Source organism: Ylistrum balloti, unplaced genomic scaffold, assembly GCF_031769215.1.
Source record: "Ylistrum balloti isolate Yb309-2 unplaced genomic scaffold, AGI_CSIRO_Ybal_v1 Utg370518, whole genome shotgun sequence".
Classification (NCBI taxonomy): domain Eukaryota; kingdom Metazoa; phylum Mollusca; class Bivalvia; order Pectinida; family Pectinidae; genus Ylistrum; species Ylistrum balloti.
In genome coordinates this window covers 407,507-423,124 of record NW_026782332.1, presented here as the reverse complement: position 1 = coordinate 423,124, position 15,618 = coordinate 407,507, and the positions used below count along the sequence as shown (strand labels likewise).

At 35.8% G+C, this 15,618-nt stretch overlaps 1 protein-coding gene across 1 annotated transcript; it reads right to left on the bottom strand.

Moving 5' to 3' along the window:
* Nucleotides 1–2,129: 2,129 nt before the first annotated feature.
* Nucleotides 2,130–4,363, bottom strand: LOC132555820 (antistasin-like). The gene is made up of 4 exons (XM_060220180.1): nt 4,312–4,363; nt 3,137–3,239; nt 2,547–2,638; nt 2,130–2,254 (listed from the first exon to the last, which is right to left on the bottom strand). Exons 1-4 carry the CDS (start codon nt 4,361–4,363, stop codon nt 2,130–2,132), a joined length of 372 nt encoding a protein of 123 aa, XP_060076163.1.
* Nucleotides 4,364–15,618: the final 11,255 nt, after the last annotated feature.

The following is a 15,618-nucleotide window of genomic DNA, read 5'->3' as shown; positions in this document are numbered from 1 at the left end:
CAAAGTATTACGCAATTACCATTGAAACAAATGCAATATATTATATACAGCATAAATAGTGTAGGTGATAGTCAGACAAAATCACAGGCGTATTTCGTGACCTGAAACAGGCTCTTGTTTTTTTTTTTTTTTTTCGTGGGACAAATTAAAATGATTGTTCAATATATGAATATTGTCAGCATTCCATTATACCTTCATAGATCCCTATTAGGATAAACTGACGGGACAGAGCTTGTTTGTTACACTATCAGAATAATGTAAATCACTCATACTGGTGGAGGAATTACAGTGATTCTAGCATTAAGTTGTATGGTTGCCAATTTATTTGCAGATAAGTCAATACCATTATTACTATTGCAGCCATGGTCTTTTGATGGCGTCGTTAACTTCACCTTGTCAGAATATCCTAATGGGGCAATATTTTGTACATCATGTGAGAAAAAAAAACATATTTACAAAATTAATAACCAGAAGTAGCAAAATCACAGGGACTTTTCGAAATTATTTTTATTATCTTAATTATCTAGACAAGCCATTGTGGCTACATATAAATATGCAAGTGTTTCTGACTTCGTTTTAAATAAAAAAAATAGTTGTGGAGTGATGGCTTTTGATAATGGATATATGTATATCTAGTTTTGATATATGCTTTATTTGACAAGGAATGTCAATTTATTGTTGTTAATAAAGTTACTGTTTCAATTTTGTTGTCATTGGTCCGTTTTTCCTTGGCCCGGAACTATTTCTGAAGGCGTCTATTTGCATCAACACTGCATCGTCATGCCGGTAATTACGGGCTTAAAATAGATTTTCTGTTGACCAATTTCATTTGACAGATGGGATTAAATCCCTAATGCGTCATATCGAGCGTAATAGCTTATTGGATAAATATTTATAGCAACCTATATTGAACTTGGGGAAACCCGTTCGTCCGCCATGGTGTTTCACGTTGTAATAGCAGCAAGCTGCAAGATGAACTCGAGTAATTTTACGGATGTTTCCTTTGATTACTTTTCATTATAACTACTGGAGCATGCATAAAACATCCTTGTGTCGTTGTCACGAAATGTAATAGATGTAGCAACAACCATTTGTACCTTAACTTTAATAAAAACATGCCAAATGTCGTATCTTTCTAATGGGAAGCCTGTTACGACGGAGATGTGAAGGGGACGTAACTCTTGGCGAACGACTACTATGTTCTGATATGTTATTCATTATATCAGCATCCCTTTGTCTTTCTGTTGTTTGTACCTTTCTTTTTCACTGTCCTTTTTCTTCTTTAATTAAAATTTGAAAATTTCATTTATGTACTGATTGATTTAGACCATTGCTTAGCTGTGCATGTGTACAATTGTATTATGGAGAGGACATTAATAAGTTGTGACAACTTGCGTCCGATCCTTTTGTGTAATATCTATGCAATAACATTGATTTAAATTAAAAAATGCTGGGGAGACCAATTTCAGTTTTGTGTATGTTGTAAAATCCTTAATTTTCGTGAAGGTTTTATTTTGATCGATTTTGTCGAAACTCTTCATCCATGCGTTCATGTGTCACCGAAGCAAGTATAAAGAGATTTAATAACTTATATTCGTCACGAAACCAAGTGTCCATAAAAACATTATCTATGTATCAGGTGAAATCGTTTTGATACCAGAGGAAATAATCAGTTACGTCCCTTGATTCTAAAAATAGATATAGCTCTAATGCTGAATACTTTGATTTGGGGATACCTATCTAATTGATGGTCTAGTGTAACTTCACTGATTGGTTACCCTGACTGACCAATCACTCTGACCGATACATCAGCATTTCAGCGTTTCCGACTTACAAATTTATTGTGATGTAAGAGCGGTTTACAAGAGAAGTAAAATTAATGGGTTTTCGGATTTAAATGAAATCTTAAAAGCGTTGAACATTCTCTCCTAAGACACCTCTATTTCCTTTGGATTTGTCACTGTGTTTTCTTCAATACCTCTTTCCAAACAGGTGGAACGCCCACACTCTCTAGTTGTGGTAAATTTCATTTCAAAAGAAAGAAGACTCAAAAATATTTGAAAAACTTTTTTTAGTTTTTTTATCATCTGAACAAAAACACAAAAGACATGAAAATCCTCTGTGCTGTTTTAGTTACAGGCACACTGAGGACAGCCATCAGATCCCAGCAAGTTTCCACTGGGACAGTATATCATACACATCACCTGTGGACAAGCTTTCGCTGTTGTCAGCTTCGACAACTCAGGGGCAGGATCTGGAACAGAAAATACTCCCTATTGCCGAGGTTTGCCATAACTGCATGCCATTTTAATGATTTCGATTAGTGCCACGGTTACGGTTAGGTTTTAGATTGGGACGAACAGTTTCAGAATTTACACATGACCCGGATGACGCTTGAAATATATTAGATATACGAAAATTACGGCTGGTGTAACTCTCCACTTCACGTGGTAACGTGGTGACGAATAAGTCACGTGATTAATGTGGCTTCGCCCACCCGTGATGACGTAACAAAAAAACAAGATGTGCAAGGGACCGAATTGCACCTGAGATAAAATTGATATGCCAATCACAGCCAATCACAGCTCGAGAATTAACTATGTTTCTATTATTACTCTCAACTAAGAAACCTACGTAACTGTGATAGAAATAAATGATAGCAGAATGTGTCCAATTTTATCTCCCGTGGGGGTTATGACTCTAGACCTACTTTTAAATAATCTTATCTTTTTTACTCCGTGACTTGTCTCTAACAGCTGTTAGGAATTGATAGCATGCAGTTGAAATATCTGTAATAATGCTGATGGTTTGTCGAGCTGCCAATAATTATATCTCCTTATATGGTATTTCCATATTAGTTATAACCATGTGTAATCTAAGCGTCATTTTAAATATATTGCTATTGTTTGTTGTACATTCACTGGATCATAATGGTTTCTGATTTAAATGCCCCAAATAGCGAATTCGGAAAAAAATTACATATTTTGAATTTCGATTGAAGTCAAATTCTAAAATATCAATTATCAAAGTTGCTAACCATATAATTTGCTTGTGTTTTCCCACTCTCCCCCCCCCCCCCCTCATTTAACTTCAGAAATGTTTTAATGAGAACGAGGCTTCTGTGATGACGTCATACTTACTACACTTGCATAGGGGACAACCGTTGTCGTTTAGCACATTGCCGTATGGACAGTACATCATACACATTGGACCACACAACACAGCATCGATATTGGCGCCTGAACAGAGAAATTACGTTTCATTGTCTTCAGAGACCGGAAATGACGTCGATGTTTTTTTCGTTTGAGATGTTACTATCTTACAAAATGTTAAAATTGATTGAATTATTAAAGATGAGGGTGGCATTCTTAATAGAGATGAACAGCGGTGCATACTACACAAATATGTAGTTTTCGTTTTGAATTCACTATCCAAACTTTACCTCATTCATGTCGAAACAAAATATTTCCAGTTAACATTTTAAGATATTACGAGCTTACAAGGGAATATATGTAAATAGGAAATTAAATACTTAACCAATGTCTACCTTCTGGTCATCACGTGACATTACCCCAAATGATGATATCAATAATATTTGTAAATATATATATAATATCTAAACATTAACAAAAGGAGAGGCTTTAGAGCAATTATAGAAAATTGTGTTAAGAATACCGTCTCATCGTGAATTTGCATTAAAGAGTTCATTAACGAGTGTGTGTTTTGTACAGTCGTTGATTCTGCAGGTAGTAGACACTGCTGATGGACCTGTCATCTCCAAGGATTGCCACCTTTGAATTCTTACATATTTACTTGACGTTTTTCTGATATCACTAGATGTATGGAAAGTTCTAGATTCATTGAAGTTTATGTAGTTGAGGGACTAATGTACTTCAACATCTAAAGTTTGACATTTCTTTCGATCAATTTTGATTTTCTCCAGTCGCCTTCTTGGATTCCAAATTTAAGTCATTGGCATCAGTGACTAATTTAAGGAGGCAACTGAAGTATGATGCCCCCCATTACCCCCACAGTCACAAGCCACAGTTGACCGGTTAGGTGATCAATCGAAAAATGATAAAGTCCTGCACACCGTCTTTCATAAACAAACACTCATGTAACGTTTCGTTTAAAATTCCATTCAGTAGTTGTCGAGAAACGTGATGGAAACCTCGCCGACAGAGGAAGAGAAACGAGGAGAAGAAGAAGAAGAAAAATGAAGAAGAAATGGAGTCCCCAATATCGTTTTATGGGACATAAATATAAAGAAAGATAAACATACTTTCAAGCATTGTGAGAATTGTTACTTACCGTAGACACAGGCCAGACCGGCCACAAGGAGAAGAGGTAACAAAGAGTTCATGCTGTCTGTTGTTATATTGCCAGAATTTTAGTGAGTGTTCCAAGGTTGGCTCAAGCTATTATACTCCCAATGTTTGTAACCTCTGTGGGGTCATCGAACAAGGCATGGCGCCATTCCTAGTCATCTTTACACAGACTATAGTCTTACATGTTTTTGTTTTTATTTTGTTTCAATAATGTACTTGTTTATGATTTCTGTTGATATATACAACAAAAATTTTTTGTAGAAAGTATATTTATTTATTGAATATTTCATAGTGAAGGACAGACGGCAAAAACTAAGTCAAATTGCCAGTACGAAGTACTGCTTTATCTTCGTAAAATTTTTAAGTTTCGCATGCTGGGCTCATTTTTCTGTGTTTCTATCGAAATAATATCTTTACTTGTGGTAATTACAGATTACAGAATCAATGTTTAATGTATTTCACTTGCTTTGAATAAACATGAAGATGATATTCTCAATATCAAACAGATTTTATTTAAATTCAAAATCAGATTTTTTAGTCAAAATTAATTATAGATAAATTCTGCATTAATCATTTATCGTTTTATAAGATGTGTTATTGTCCTGAGATCAATATTCAATAAAAGATTCAAGATTCTGATATTTATGTATTACGATTTTGTAATACAGCAGACATTTTTTTCGTAAACTTTAATTTTGTCATTTAATGTCAAGTTAACAATGCCGAAGGCCTTCTGCAGATAAGGTGATCACGTGACCACTGCTCACACCTGCTAACATCTGGAATATTCCACTGAGCTTATTTGCACTTCTCGTCATCAAGGTGTGGAGTCACGTGATCCTTACGGTCGTCCGCAAGTCGAATCGTTTTAGGTGTAGGTATTCTGTACTTATTAAACCCACAACAAATCAGATCTTTGACCGGACATATGATCTGTTCCTGGAGATTATATAGCAACATATTGCAATATTATATATGTGTTGGAGAAAAGCAGATTTCGCTCATTTTGTCACCACTTTTATTTCATGCAAAACTTTAGAGTTTGAATGAAACTGATGTACGTACGGGTTTGGAGTAGAGGCGAAACGGTACAAGTGTTTCTTATAATTTTGGAGAGTTTAGATGAAACTGATGTACGTACGGGTTTGGAGTAGAGGCGAAACGGTACAAGTGTTTCTTATAATTTTGGAGAGTTTGGATGAAACTGATGTACGTACGGGTTTGGAGTAGAGGCGAAACGGTACAAAAGTTTCTTATAATTTTAGAGAGTTTGGATGAAATTGATGTACGTACGGGTTTGGAGTAGAGGCGAAACGGTCCAAGTGTTTCTTATAATTGTAGAGAGATTGGATGAAATTGATGTACGAACGGGTTTGGAGTAGAGGCGAAACGGTACAAGTGTTTCTTATAGTTTTGGAGAGTGAATGAAATTGATGTACGAACGGGTTTGGAGTAGAGGCGAAACGGTACAAGTGTTTCTTATAATTGTAGAGAGATTGGATGAAATTGATGTACGTACGGGTTTGGAGTAGAGGCGAAACGGTCCAAGTGTTTCTTATAATTGTAGAGAGATTGGATGAAATTGATGTACGAACGGGTTTGGAGTAGAGGCGAAACGGTACAAGTGTTTCTTATAATTTTGGAGAGTGAATGAAATTGATGTACGTACGGGTTTGGAGTAGAGGCGAAACGGTACAAGTGTTTCTTATAATTTTGGAGAGTGAATGAAATTGATGTACGTACGGGTTTGGAGTAGAGGCGAAACGGTGCAAGCATTTTGCTTATAATTTTGGAGAGTGAATGAAATTGATGTACGTACGGGTTTGGAGTAGAGGCGAAACGGTGCAAGTGTTTGTCATAATTTTGGAGAGTGAATGAAATTGATGTACGTACGGGTTTGGAGTAGAGGCGAAACGGTGCAAGCATTTTTCTTATAATTTTGGAGAGTGAATGAAATTGATGTACGTACGGGTTTGGAGTAGAGGCGAAACGGTACACGTGTTTCTTATAATTTTGGAAAGTTTGGATGAAATTGATGTACGCACGGGTTTGGAGTAGAGGCGAAACGGTACACGTGTTTCTTATAATTTTGGAGAGTGAATGAAATTGATGTACATACGGGTTTGGAGTAGAGGCGAAACGGTGCAAGTGTTTGTCATAATTTTGGAGAGTGAATGAAATTGATGTACGTAGGGGTTTGGAGTAGAGGCGAAACGGTGCAAGTGTTTGTCATAATTTTGGAGAGTGAATGAAATTGATGTACGTACGGGTTTGGAGTAGAGGCGAAACGGTACAAGAGTTTGTCATAATTTTGGAGAGTGAATGAAATTGATGTACGTACGGGTTTGGAGTAGAGGCGAAACGGTACAAGTGTTTGTAATTTTGATTTGTACGTACGGGTTTGGAGTTGAGGCGAAACGGTACACGTGTTTCTTATATTTTTGGAGAGTGAATGAAATTGATGTACGTACGGGTTTGGAGTAGAGGCGAAACGGTACAAGTGTTTCTTATAATTTTGGAGAGTGAATGAAATTGATGTACGTACGGGTTTGGAGTAGAGGCGAAACGGTACAAGTGTTTCTTATAATTTTGGAGAGTGAATGAAATTGATGTACGTACGGGTTTGGAGTAGAGGCGAAACGGTACAAGTGTTTCTTATAATTTTGGAGAGTGAATGAAATTGATGTACGTACGGGTTTGGAGTAGAGGCGAAACGGTACAAGGGTTTCTTTTGGATAATTTTGGAGAGTGAATGAAATTGATGTACGTACGGGTTTGGAGTAGAGGCGAAACGGTACAAGTGTTTCTTATAATTTTGGAGAGTGAATGAAATTGATGTACGTACGGGTTTGGAGTAGAGGCGAAACGGTACAAGTGTTTCTTATAATTTTGGAGAGTGAATGAAATTGATGTACGTACGGGTTTGGAGTAGAGGCGAAACGGTACAAGTGTTTCTTATAATTTTGGAGAGTGAATGAAATTGATGTACGTACGGGTTTGGAGTAGAGGCGAAACGGTACAAGTGTTTCTTATAATTTTAGAGAGTTTGGATGAAATTGATGTACGTTCGGGTTTGGAGTAGAGGCGAAACGGTACAAGTGTTTCTTATAATTTTGGAGAGTGAATGAAATTGATGTACGTACGGGTTTGGAGTAGAGGCGAAACGGTACAAGTGTTTCTTATAATTTTGGAGAGTGAATGAAATTGATGTACGTACGGGTTTGGAGTAGAGGCGAAACGATACAAGAGTTTCTTATAATTTTGGAGAGTGAATGAAATTGATGTACGTGCGGGTTTGGAGTAGAGGCGAAACGATACAAGAGTTTCTTATAGTTTTGGAGAGTGAATGAAATTGATGTACGAACGGGTTTGGAGTGTTTTTCTTATAATTTTGGAGAGTTAATGAAATTGATGTACGTACGGGTTTGGAGTAGAGGCGAAACGGAGAGTACAGTAGAGGCGAAACGGTACAAGTTTTCTTATAATTTTGGAGAGTGAGAAATTGAGTACGTTGGATGAAATTGATGTACGTACGGGTTTGGAGTAGAGGCGAAACGGTACAAGTGTTTCTTATAATTTTGGAGAGTGAATGAAATTGATGTACGTACGGGTTTGGAGTAGAGGCGAAACGGTACAAGTGTTTCTTATAGTTTTGGAGAGTGAATGAAATTGATGTACGAACGGGTTTGGAGTAGAGGCGAAACGGTGCAAGTGTTTCTTATAATTTTGGAGAGTGAATGAAATTGATGTACGTACGGGTTTGGAGTAGAGGCGAAACGGTACACGTGTTTCTTATAATTTTGGAGAGTGAATGAAATCGATGTACGTACGGGTTTGGAGTAGAGGCGAAACGGTAGGCGAGAGTGAATGAAATTGATGTACGGGGTTTGGACAAGTGTTTCTTATAATTTTGAGAGAGTGAATGAAATTGATTTTGGAGAGTAAATTGATGTACGTACGGGTTTGGAGTAGAGGCGAAACGGTACACGTGTTTCTTATAATTTTGGAGAGTGAATGAAATCGATGTACGTACGGGTTTGGAGTAGAGGCGAAACGGTACAAGTGTTTCTTATAATTTTGGAGAGTGAATGAAATTGATGTACGTACGGGTTTGGAGTAGAGGCGAGTTTGGATGAAATTGATGCAAGTGTTTGTCATAATTTTGAAGAGTGAATGAAATTGATGCACGTACGGGTTTGGAGTAGAGGCGAAACGGTGCAAGTGTTTGTCATAATTTTGGAGAGTGAATGAAATTGATGTACGTACGGGTTTGGAGTAGAGGCGAAACGGTGCAAGTGTTTGTCATAATTTTGGAGAGTGAATGAAATTGATGTACGTACGGGTTTGGAGTAGAGGCGAAACGGTACAAGGGTTTCTTATAATTTTAGAGAGTTTGGATGAAATTGATGTACGTACGGGTTTGGAGTAGAGGCGAAACGGTACAAGGGTTTCTTATAATTTTGGAGAGTGAATGAAATTGATGTACGTACGGGTTTGGAGTAGAGGCGAAACGGTACAAGGGTTTCTTATAATTTTGGAGAGTGAATGAAATTGATGTACGTACGGGTTTGGAGTAGAGGCGAAACGGTACAAGTGTTTTCTTATAATTTTGGAGAGTTTGAATGAAATTGATGTACGTACGGGTTTGGAGTAGAGGCGAAACGGTACAAGTGTTTTCTTATAATTTTGGAGAGTTTGAATGAAATTGATGTACGTACGGGTTTGGAGTAGAGACGAAACGGTACAAGCGTTTCTTATAATTTTAGAGAGTTTGGATGAAATTGATGTACGTACGGGTTTGGAGTAGAGGCGTGACTGTGGGTGCTATATCAATGTACCAAAAATAACTAATGTCGTTCATGGACACCCCCAGCGTTGAGAGTAGACCACTCCGTTGCAGGTTACCCCCAACGTTGAGAGTAGACCACTCCGTTGTAGGTTATTCCCAACGTTGAGAGTAGACCACTCCGTTGTAGGTTACCCCCAACGTTGAGAGTGGACCACTCCGCTGTAGGTTACCCCCAACGTCGAGATTGAACAGCTCCGTTGTAAGTTACCCCCATCATCGAGAGTGAACCACTTCATTGTAGATTACCCCCAATGTCAAGAGTGGACCGCTCCGTTAAAGGTTACCCCTTACGTTGAGAGTGGACCACTCTGTTGTAGGCTACCTCCATTATCGAGAGTGAACCACTCCGTTGTATGTTACCCAAATGTTTAGAGTAGACCAATCCGTTTTAGGTTACCCTCAACATCGAGATTGGACCACTCCGTTGTAGATCACCTCCATCGTCGAGAGTGGACCACTCCGTTGTATGTTACCCCAAACGTTGAGAGTGAGGGGTCTAGTTGTAGACTGCCCCCATCGTAGGAAGTGAACCACTCTATTGTAGGTTACCTCCATTATCGAGAGTGGACTACTCCGCTGTAGATCACCCCCATCGTCGAGAGTGGACCACTCCGTTGTATGTTACCCCCAACGTTGAGAGTGAGGGGTCTAGTTGTAGACTGCCCCCATCGTAGGAAGTGAACCACTCTATTGTAGGTTACCTCCATTATCGAGAGTGAACCAATCCATTGTAGATTACCCCTAATGTCAAGAGTGGACCGCTCCGTTAAAGGTTACCCCTTACGTTGAGAGTGGACCACTCTGTTGTAGGCTACCTCCATTATCGAGAGTGGACCACTCCGTTGTATGTTACCCAAATGTTTAGAGTAGACTAATCCGTTTTAGGTTACCCTCAACATTGAGAGTGGACCATTCCGTTGTAGATCACCCCCATCGTCGAGAGTGGACCACTCCGTTTTATGTTACCCCCAACGTTGAGAGTGAACCACTCAGTTCTAGGTTGCCCCCATCGTCGGGACTTGACCCCTCTATTGTAGGTTATCCCCAACATCGAGACTTGACCCCTCTATTGTAGGTTACCCCCAACATCGAGACTTGACCCCTCTATTGTAGGTTACCCCCAACATCGAGAGTAGACCCCTCTATTGTAGGTTACCCCCAACATCGAGAGTAGACCCCTCTATTGTAGGTTACCCCCAACATCGAGAGTAGACCCCTCTATTGTAGGTTACCCCCAACATCGAGAGTAGACCCCTCTATTGTAGGTTACCCCCAACATCGAGACTTGACCCCTCTCTTGTAGGTTACCCCCAACATCGAGAGTAGACCCCTCTATTGTAGTTTACCGTCAAATCCAAGTTTTAAAGCCATTACATCAGTGGAGGGCAGGTAGTGTTAATTATGTCCGACCGTCTTCTTCTCAAATAATATATCGAACGAACACTCATCGGATTTGGTTCATATTTACTACATAGTATTTAATCATTGTGTTCTACACCTTATCGTCATTTGCCGGTCAACAGTCAAAGTTAAAGGGTCAAAGGTCGTACTTGTAAATTCTGATATGAATGGGAGTTGATCATTTATATTTCAAACACATTTTTGTCTATTTTTTTCCAAAATTCCCATGGAGGTCGAATTCAGTTTTCAATACTCAATTACTCTTGAGCAACATACATCTAGTGGTAATATACAACAACGAGAAACAGTATAAGAATATCACATTTTTATTTATCCATATACAACAGTGGACAAAGGCGATAAGAATATATTTTGCATATGTCAAGGTGAAACATTATCTCGTGAAATCATTGATCAAATATCTTGTTTTAGTACATTTTATGCAGTGAAATATCAGGTTTTACGGTGAAAATAAAAGTTTTCATTCATTTCTAACAGATCACATCCAATGAAAATATTTCCCAAAATGCATTGCAGAAGATGTAAGAACAATAACTCTTGTAGATATTGTGAAAGTATGTCCCTGTAGTAATGGAGGGTTGTATTGATTTCTGCCTTTAACCATTACAATGTTAAATCTGATTCACTTTAATATAAATGATGTAGTACTTGTGTCTTAGGTGTGAAACGAGTAGAGCACAAAAGAAGACATTAGCAACTGACACTTCCATCAATAAAACATTCAACCTCACTCAACCAAATATAGCTGTTATTCACTTACAAAAATACCCTTTATATAACTCTTCCAGATCATGGACAACAAGGTAATTTAAAATCTATGTATGAATGCTGTCTGTTTATATTTTATACAGAAATTCATTTAAAACTATAAATGCTGTTCTGTGATAAAAAGCTATATGTACAGGTGCATTCAAATATCAATCCCACATTATTTACGAAAAGATTCAATTTTTAAATTTCATTGAAATTCAAATTCAAATTTCTTTGAGTTTTAATTTCAGATAATAATTAGTACAAACATTATATCAATTTCTTAACTTCCAAAAAGATTCAATATTCAAATTTCATTGCATTTGAAATTCAAGTTTCTTTGAATTTTTATTTCAGATAAAGATTTACACAAAATCCTGTAATTCCATGTTTTCATTTTACAACTGGAACAGATGTTGATAGGATTAAAGTTGTACTGATAAAGTGTTCACTACATTGGAAATATTATTGCACTTATGTACTTTATTCAGTAAACTCATTACTCTGTTAGGGAACAAAAATGTCTGAGTGTCTGACAAACCTGATCACGTTTTACCTACTAAATAAAGACATAAGACAGGTAAAAAATCAAACATTCCTGCAAAATGAACATTTTTTATATCAACAACAGATTTCTAAATATTTTTTTGCCAAAAGAAAAAAAAAAGGGAACACACACATGCACTAAGTATATTGTACAAACTTCAAAATCTTACATAAGGATTTTTTTTGTTGATAATAATGTTAAGACAATTGTACACATATGTAATTTGAACACAAAATAAAAATTCTATTTTTCCTCCAATCATTATTTGAATACAGATCATGTTTAATCACTAAAATAAATATCAAATTAAGTCGTAGTTATATCTCATTAATTTCTAAAACAAACCAGAATTATGAAAAATATTGAAATAGTATCAGTCTTTACATAATTTCTCGACTTTCTTGGACAAATCGGACACTTTCGTTTTAAAAATAATTTCTTCCTAGAAATCAGCTCTGATAATTATTAATTCTAGGCTGAAGTCCTTTCTAGTGACATTATACATTGTAACATTTTATCAATAAATCAAATAAATCATACTATTATTATAGATTTAAACTTTAACCTCATTTTCCAGAACTCATAGCTTGTAGACCCTTTTCAGTTCAAAGTATTTCAGTGGTCCCAGCCAAACTTCACACCAAACATTTGACGTTACTTAAAACAATAATTGGATAACACTAAGCTTCTCTATACTTCTGATGATTTTGAGCCAGCAAGGCTCGACTGTATTTTCAAAATTTAAATTTAAAAATTCATGTTGAATTTCAAAACCAAATTCTGATGTATATCTATCACTTAAATTCTCTCATTTATAAGAAAGTGGAAGTGAATCCTGAAACCATTAGTGACCAATGAACCTTATAAAGTTTTATTGGTTTCAATAATCTGATACTTTTTAACATTTCAACCCAAGATCTTTAACATTTTGATAACAATTTATAAAACAATGGTCCGAGGACTGAATGCTTAATCAAATAAACACTGTTACATAAACAAAACCTGTAAATACTAAACAAACAGAAATAAATAAATAAACAGACATTTCAGTACAGAATGAATAAATCATTATTATAGAAAGTCAAACTGGTCTGTTAAGATCACTCAAGAAAAAGCAGAGAAAGGTTGTGTTTACAGGCTGGTGACCTTTATATACAGGTTCCATTGCTAAAACTGTATTACATCATATTGGTCTTTATAGACAGGTTTTACTACATATGCATAAAAAATGAGAAGATAATTAGATATATATGTGTAGACATGTTTATCATAAATAATAAATCTAAAATCTCTGTTTAGTCTACTTGAAACAACAATCAAACTTAGTTGATACAAATTAACATATTTCTCTCCCTAATCAATCCATGATGATTGAAAACAGAGTTTTCTAAAAGAAGATAACAATGTAGACGTTAACAGGAAGATTATAATTAATGACGAACCACCCAGTTTAGGAGAGTGACAAAAAATAGTTCTGTCATAAAAATTCCTATGTTGTAAATAGTTTTCCCTCAAATGCAATTTACTTTGCCAGATTTTATAATGGAAACAATGGATGTTTATCAACACAAAATAACAAAGTGGTTTACAGGTGACAATGTAGTTATGCGACATTAATTACTAAAACTAGTTGTGATACAAAAATCAAGAAAGTTAGTAGACAATAAAAATCCACCATATAAAGCCGGGTATTACAAAACAATGGTGTAATATTACTCTGAAAAAGCATAAACAACACAAAATAAACACAATAAACAAATCGTAAGCAGATAAATAACAACAAACTTATTGTAAATATCTTATAAAAATTAACTAAAATCTATGTATAGTGTACATGAGATTTCATATCAACTTTGTCCAAAATAACATTGTCAAATTCATCCTACGTAACTTAATTTTTTTTCCTTTTCACATAAATTAAGCGCAAATACAGAACAGAAGTATGAAGAGATTTTTATTACTTACGACACATTTCTTAAAACTTGGGGGGGTTAAGAGGAGGAGGAATATTCATTCTTAGAGAAAAGATGATAATTGTTCTGTCAGGGCGACAAAACGAAACAACGAAACAACACAAGTCAGCCATCATAATTCTGTGATCTAAATGTATACCGCCCTATGTGGCTAATATCAAAAAGCACTACCGCATACTTCAAGTGAACATGTTTCAGCAGTTATGTACTTTACAGCTTTTTGCATTGAAACGATCATGATGAATGCAGTTTCTATATCTTTTATAAGTTGGTATTGCTGTAGATGTACAAAGTTATCATTGTGTTGCTTTCCCCGAAAAACATGATAATACAAAATAAAATTCATGGCACCATTCCCCCCCCCCCCCCTCCCCCCCCCAAAAAAAAAAAAAATTATTTGCCATGAAGAAGAAACTTTGACAGGTATGATGAATTCATTTCAATGTGTGAATTAACAAGATAAAACTTTGGAATCTGACCAGTCACCTATCTTATTGCAAAAAAGACACATTTGGTTTTTTAGACAAAGTCATGAATAATTTCATATATTAATTCTAACTTTTCACAAAATAATTATAAAAAAAGCAAATCTATTAAACAATATATATATAAATGTATAACAAATACATCAAATGAACAAATAGAAAAAGAAAATAACCAAATTCTAACAAAGATGCACAAATCATGACAAGTTCACAAACAAAAATTGTTGTTACAAAATGTGTAATTCTTCTACTTTCCTTCAATCTTAATTTTATTCAACAAAAAAATTTACAGTTATTTAAAGTGATGCTTCTTCTGATGTCTCCGATTTTGGACTGGAGCCTTAAGTTTAATTTGTGAAATATAGTTTGAAAAACCTGGTCCAAATCTGATGGCTTAAACTGTCATTTTCCCTCACCAGTAAAAGTGTGCTAGTCATAAACTGCATCAGAAGTTTAAACAGAAAAATATTTCAATTTAAGCAACACAACCGACAATCCCCAATTCATGAAAAATTTCAAGCTAAACATCCCCAGTTTGTGAAGACTTTCAAGCTAAACATCCCCAGTTTGTGAAAACTTTCAAGCTAAACATCCCCAGTTTGTGAAGACTTTCAAGCTAAACATCCCCAGTTTGTGAAGATTTCAAGCTTTACATCTCCAGTTTGTGAAGATTTCAAGCTTTACATCTCCAGTTTGTGAAGACTTTCAAGCTTAAGATCTCCAGCTTGTGAAGACTTTCAAGCTTAAGATCTCCAGCTTGTGAAGACTTTCAAGCTAAACATCCCCAGTTTGTGAAGACTTTCAAGCTTAAGATCTCCAGCTTGTGAAGACTTTCAAGCTTAAGATCTCCAGCTTGTGAAGACTTTCAAGCTTAAGATCTCCAGCTTGTGAAGACTTTCAAGCTTAAGATCTCCAGCTTGTGAAGACTTTCAAGCTTAAGATCTCCAGTTTGTGAAGACTTTCAAGCTTAAGATCTCCAGTTTGTGAAGACTTTCAAGCTAAACATCTCCAGTTTGTGAAGACTTTGAAGTCTAAGATCATTAGTTTAAAGTTGGACAGATTTAAAATAACAAAAACAATTTTTTCATCATCAGATTTGAAACTATTTTCAGAACGAAAAAATTGTAACTAAACCATCACACTACCAAGTCAAATTAATATGATAATGAGATTTGAAACATTTACAAAATTTCAGGTCATTACATACAAGTAAGACATATATAAATCTTTTCAGTCAAAACAACAACACTTTTTTCATACAAGC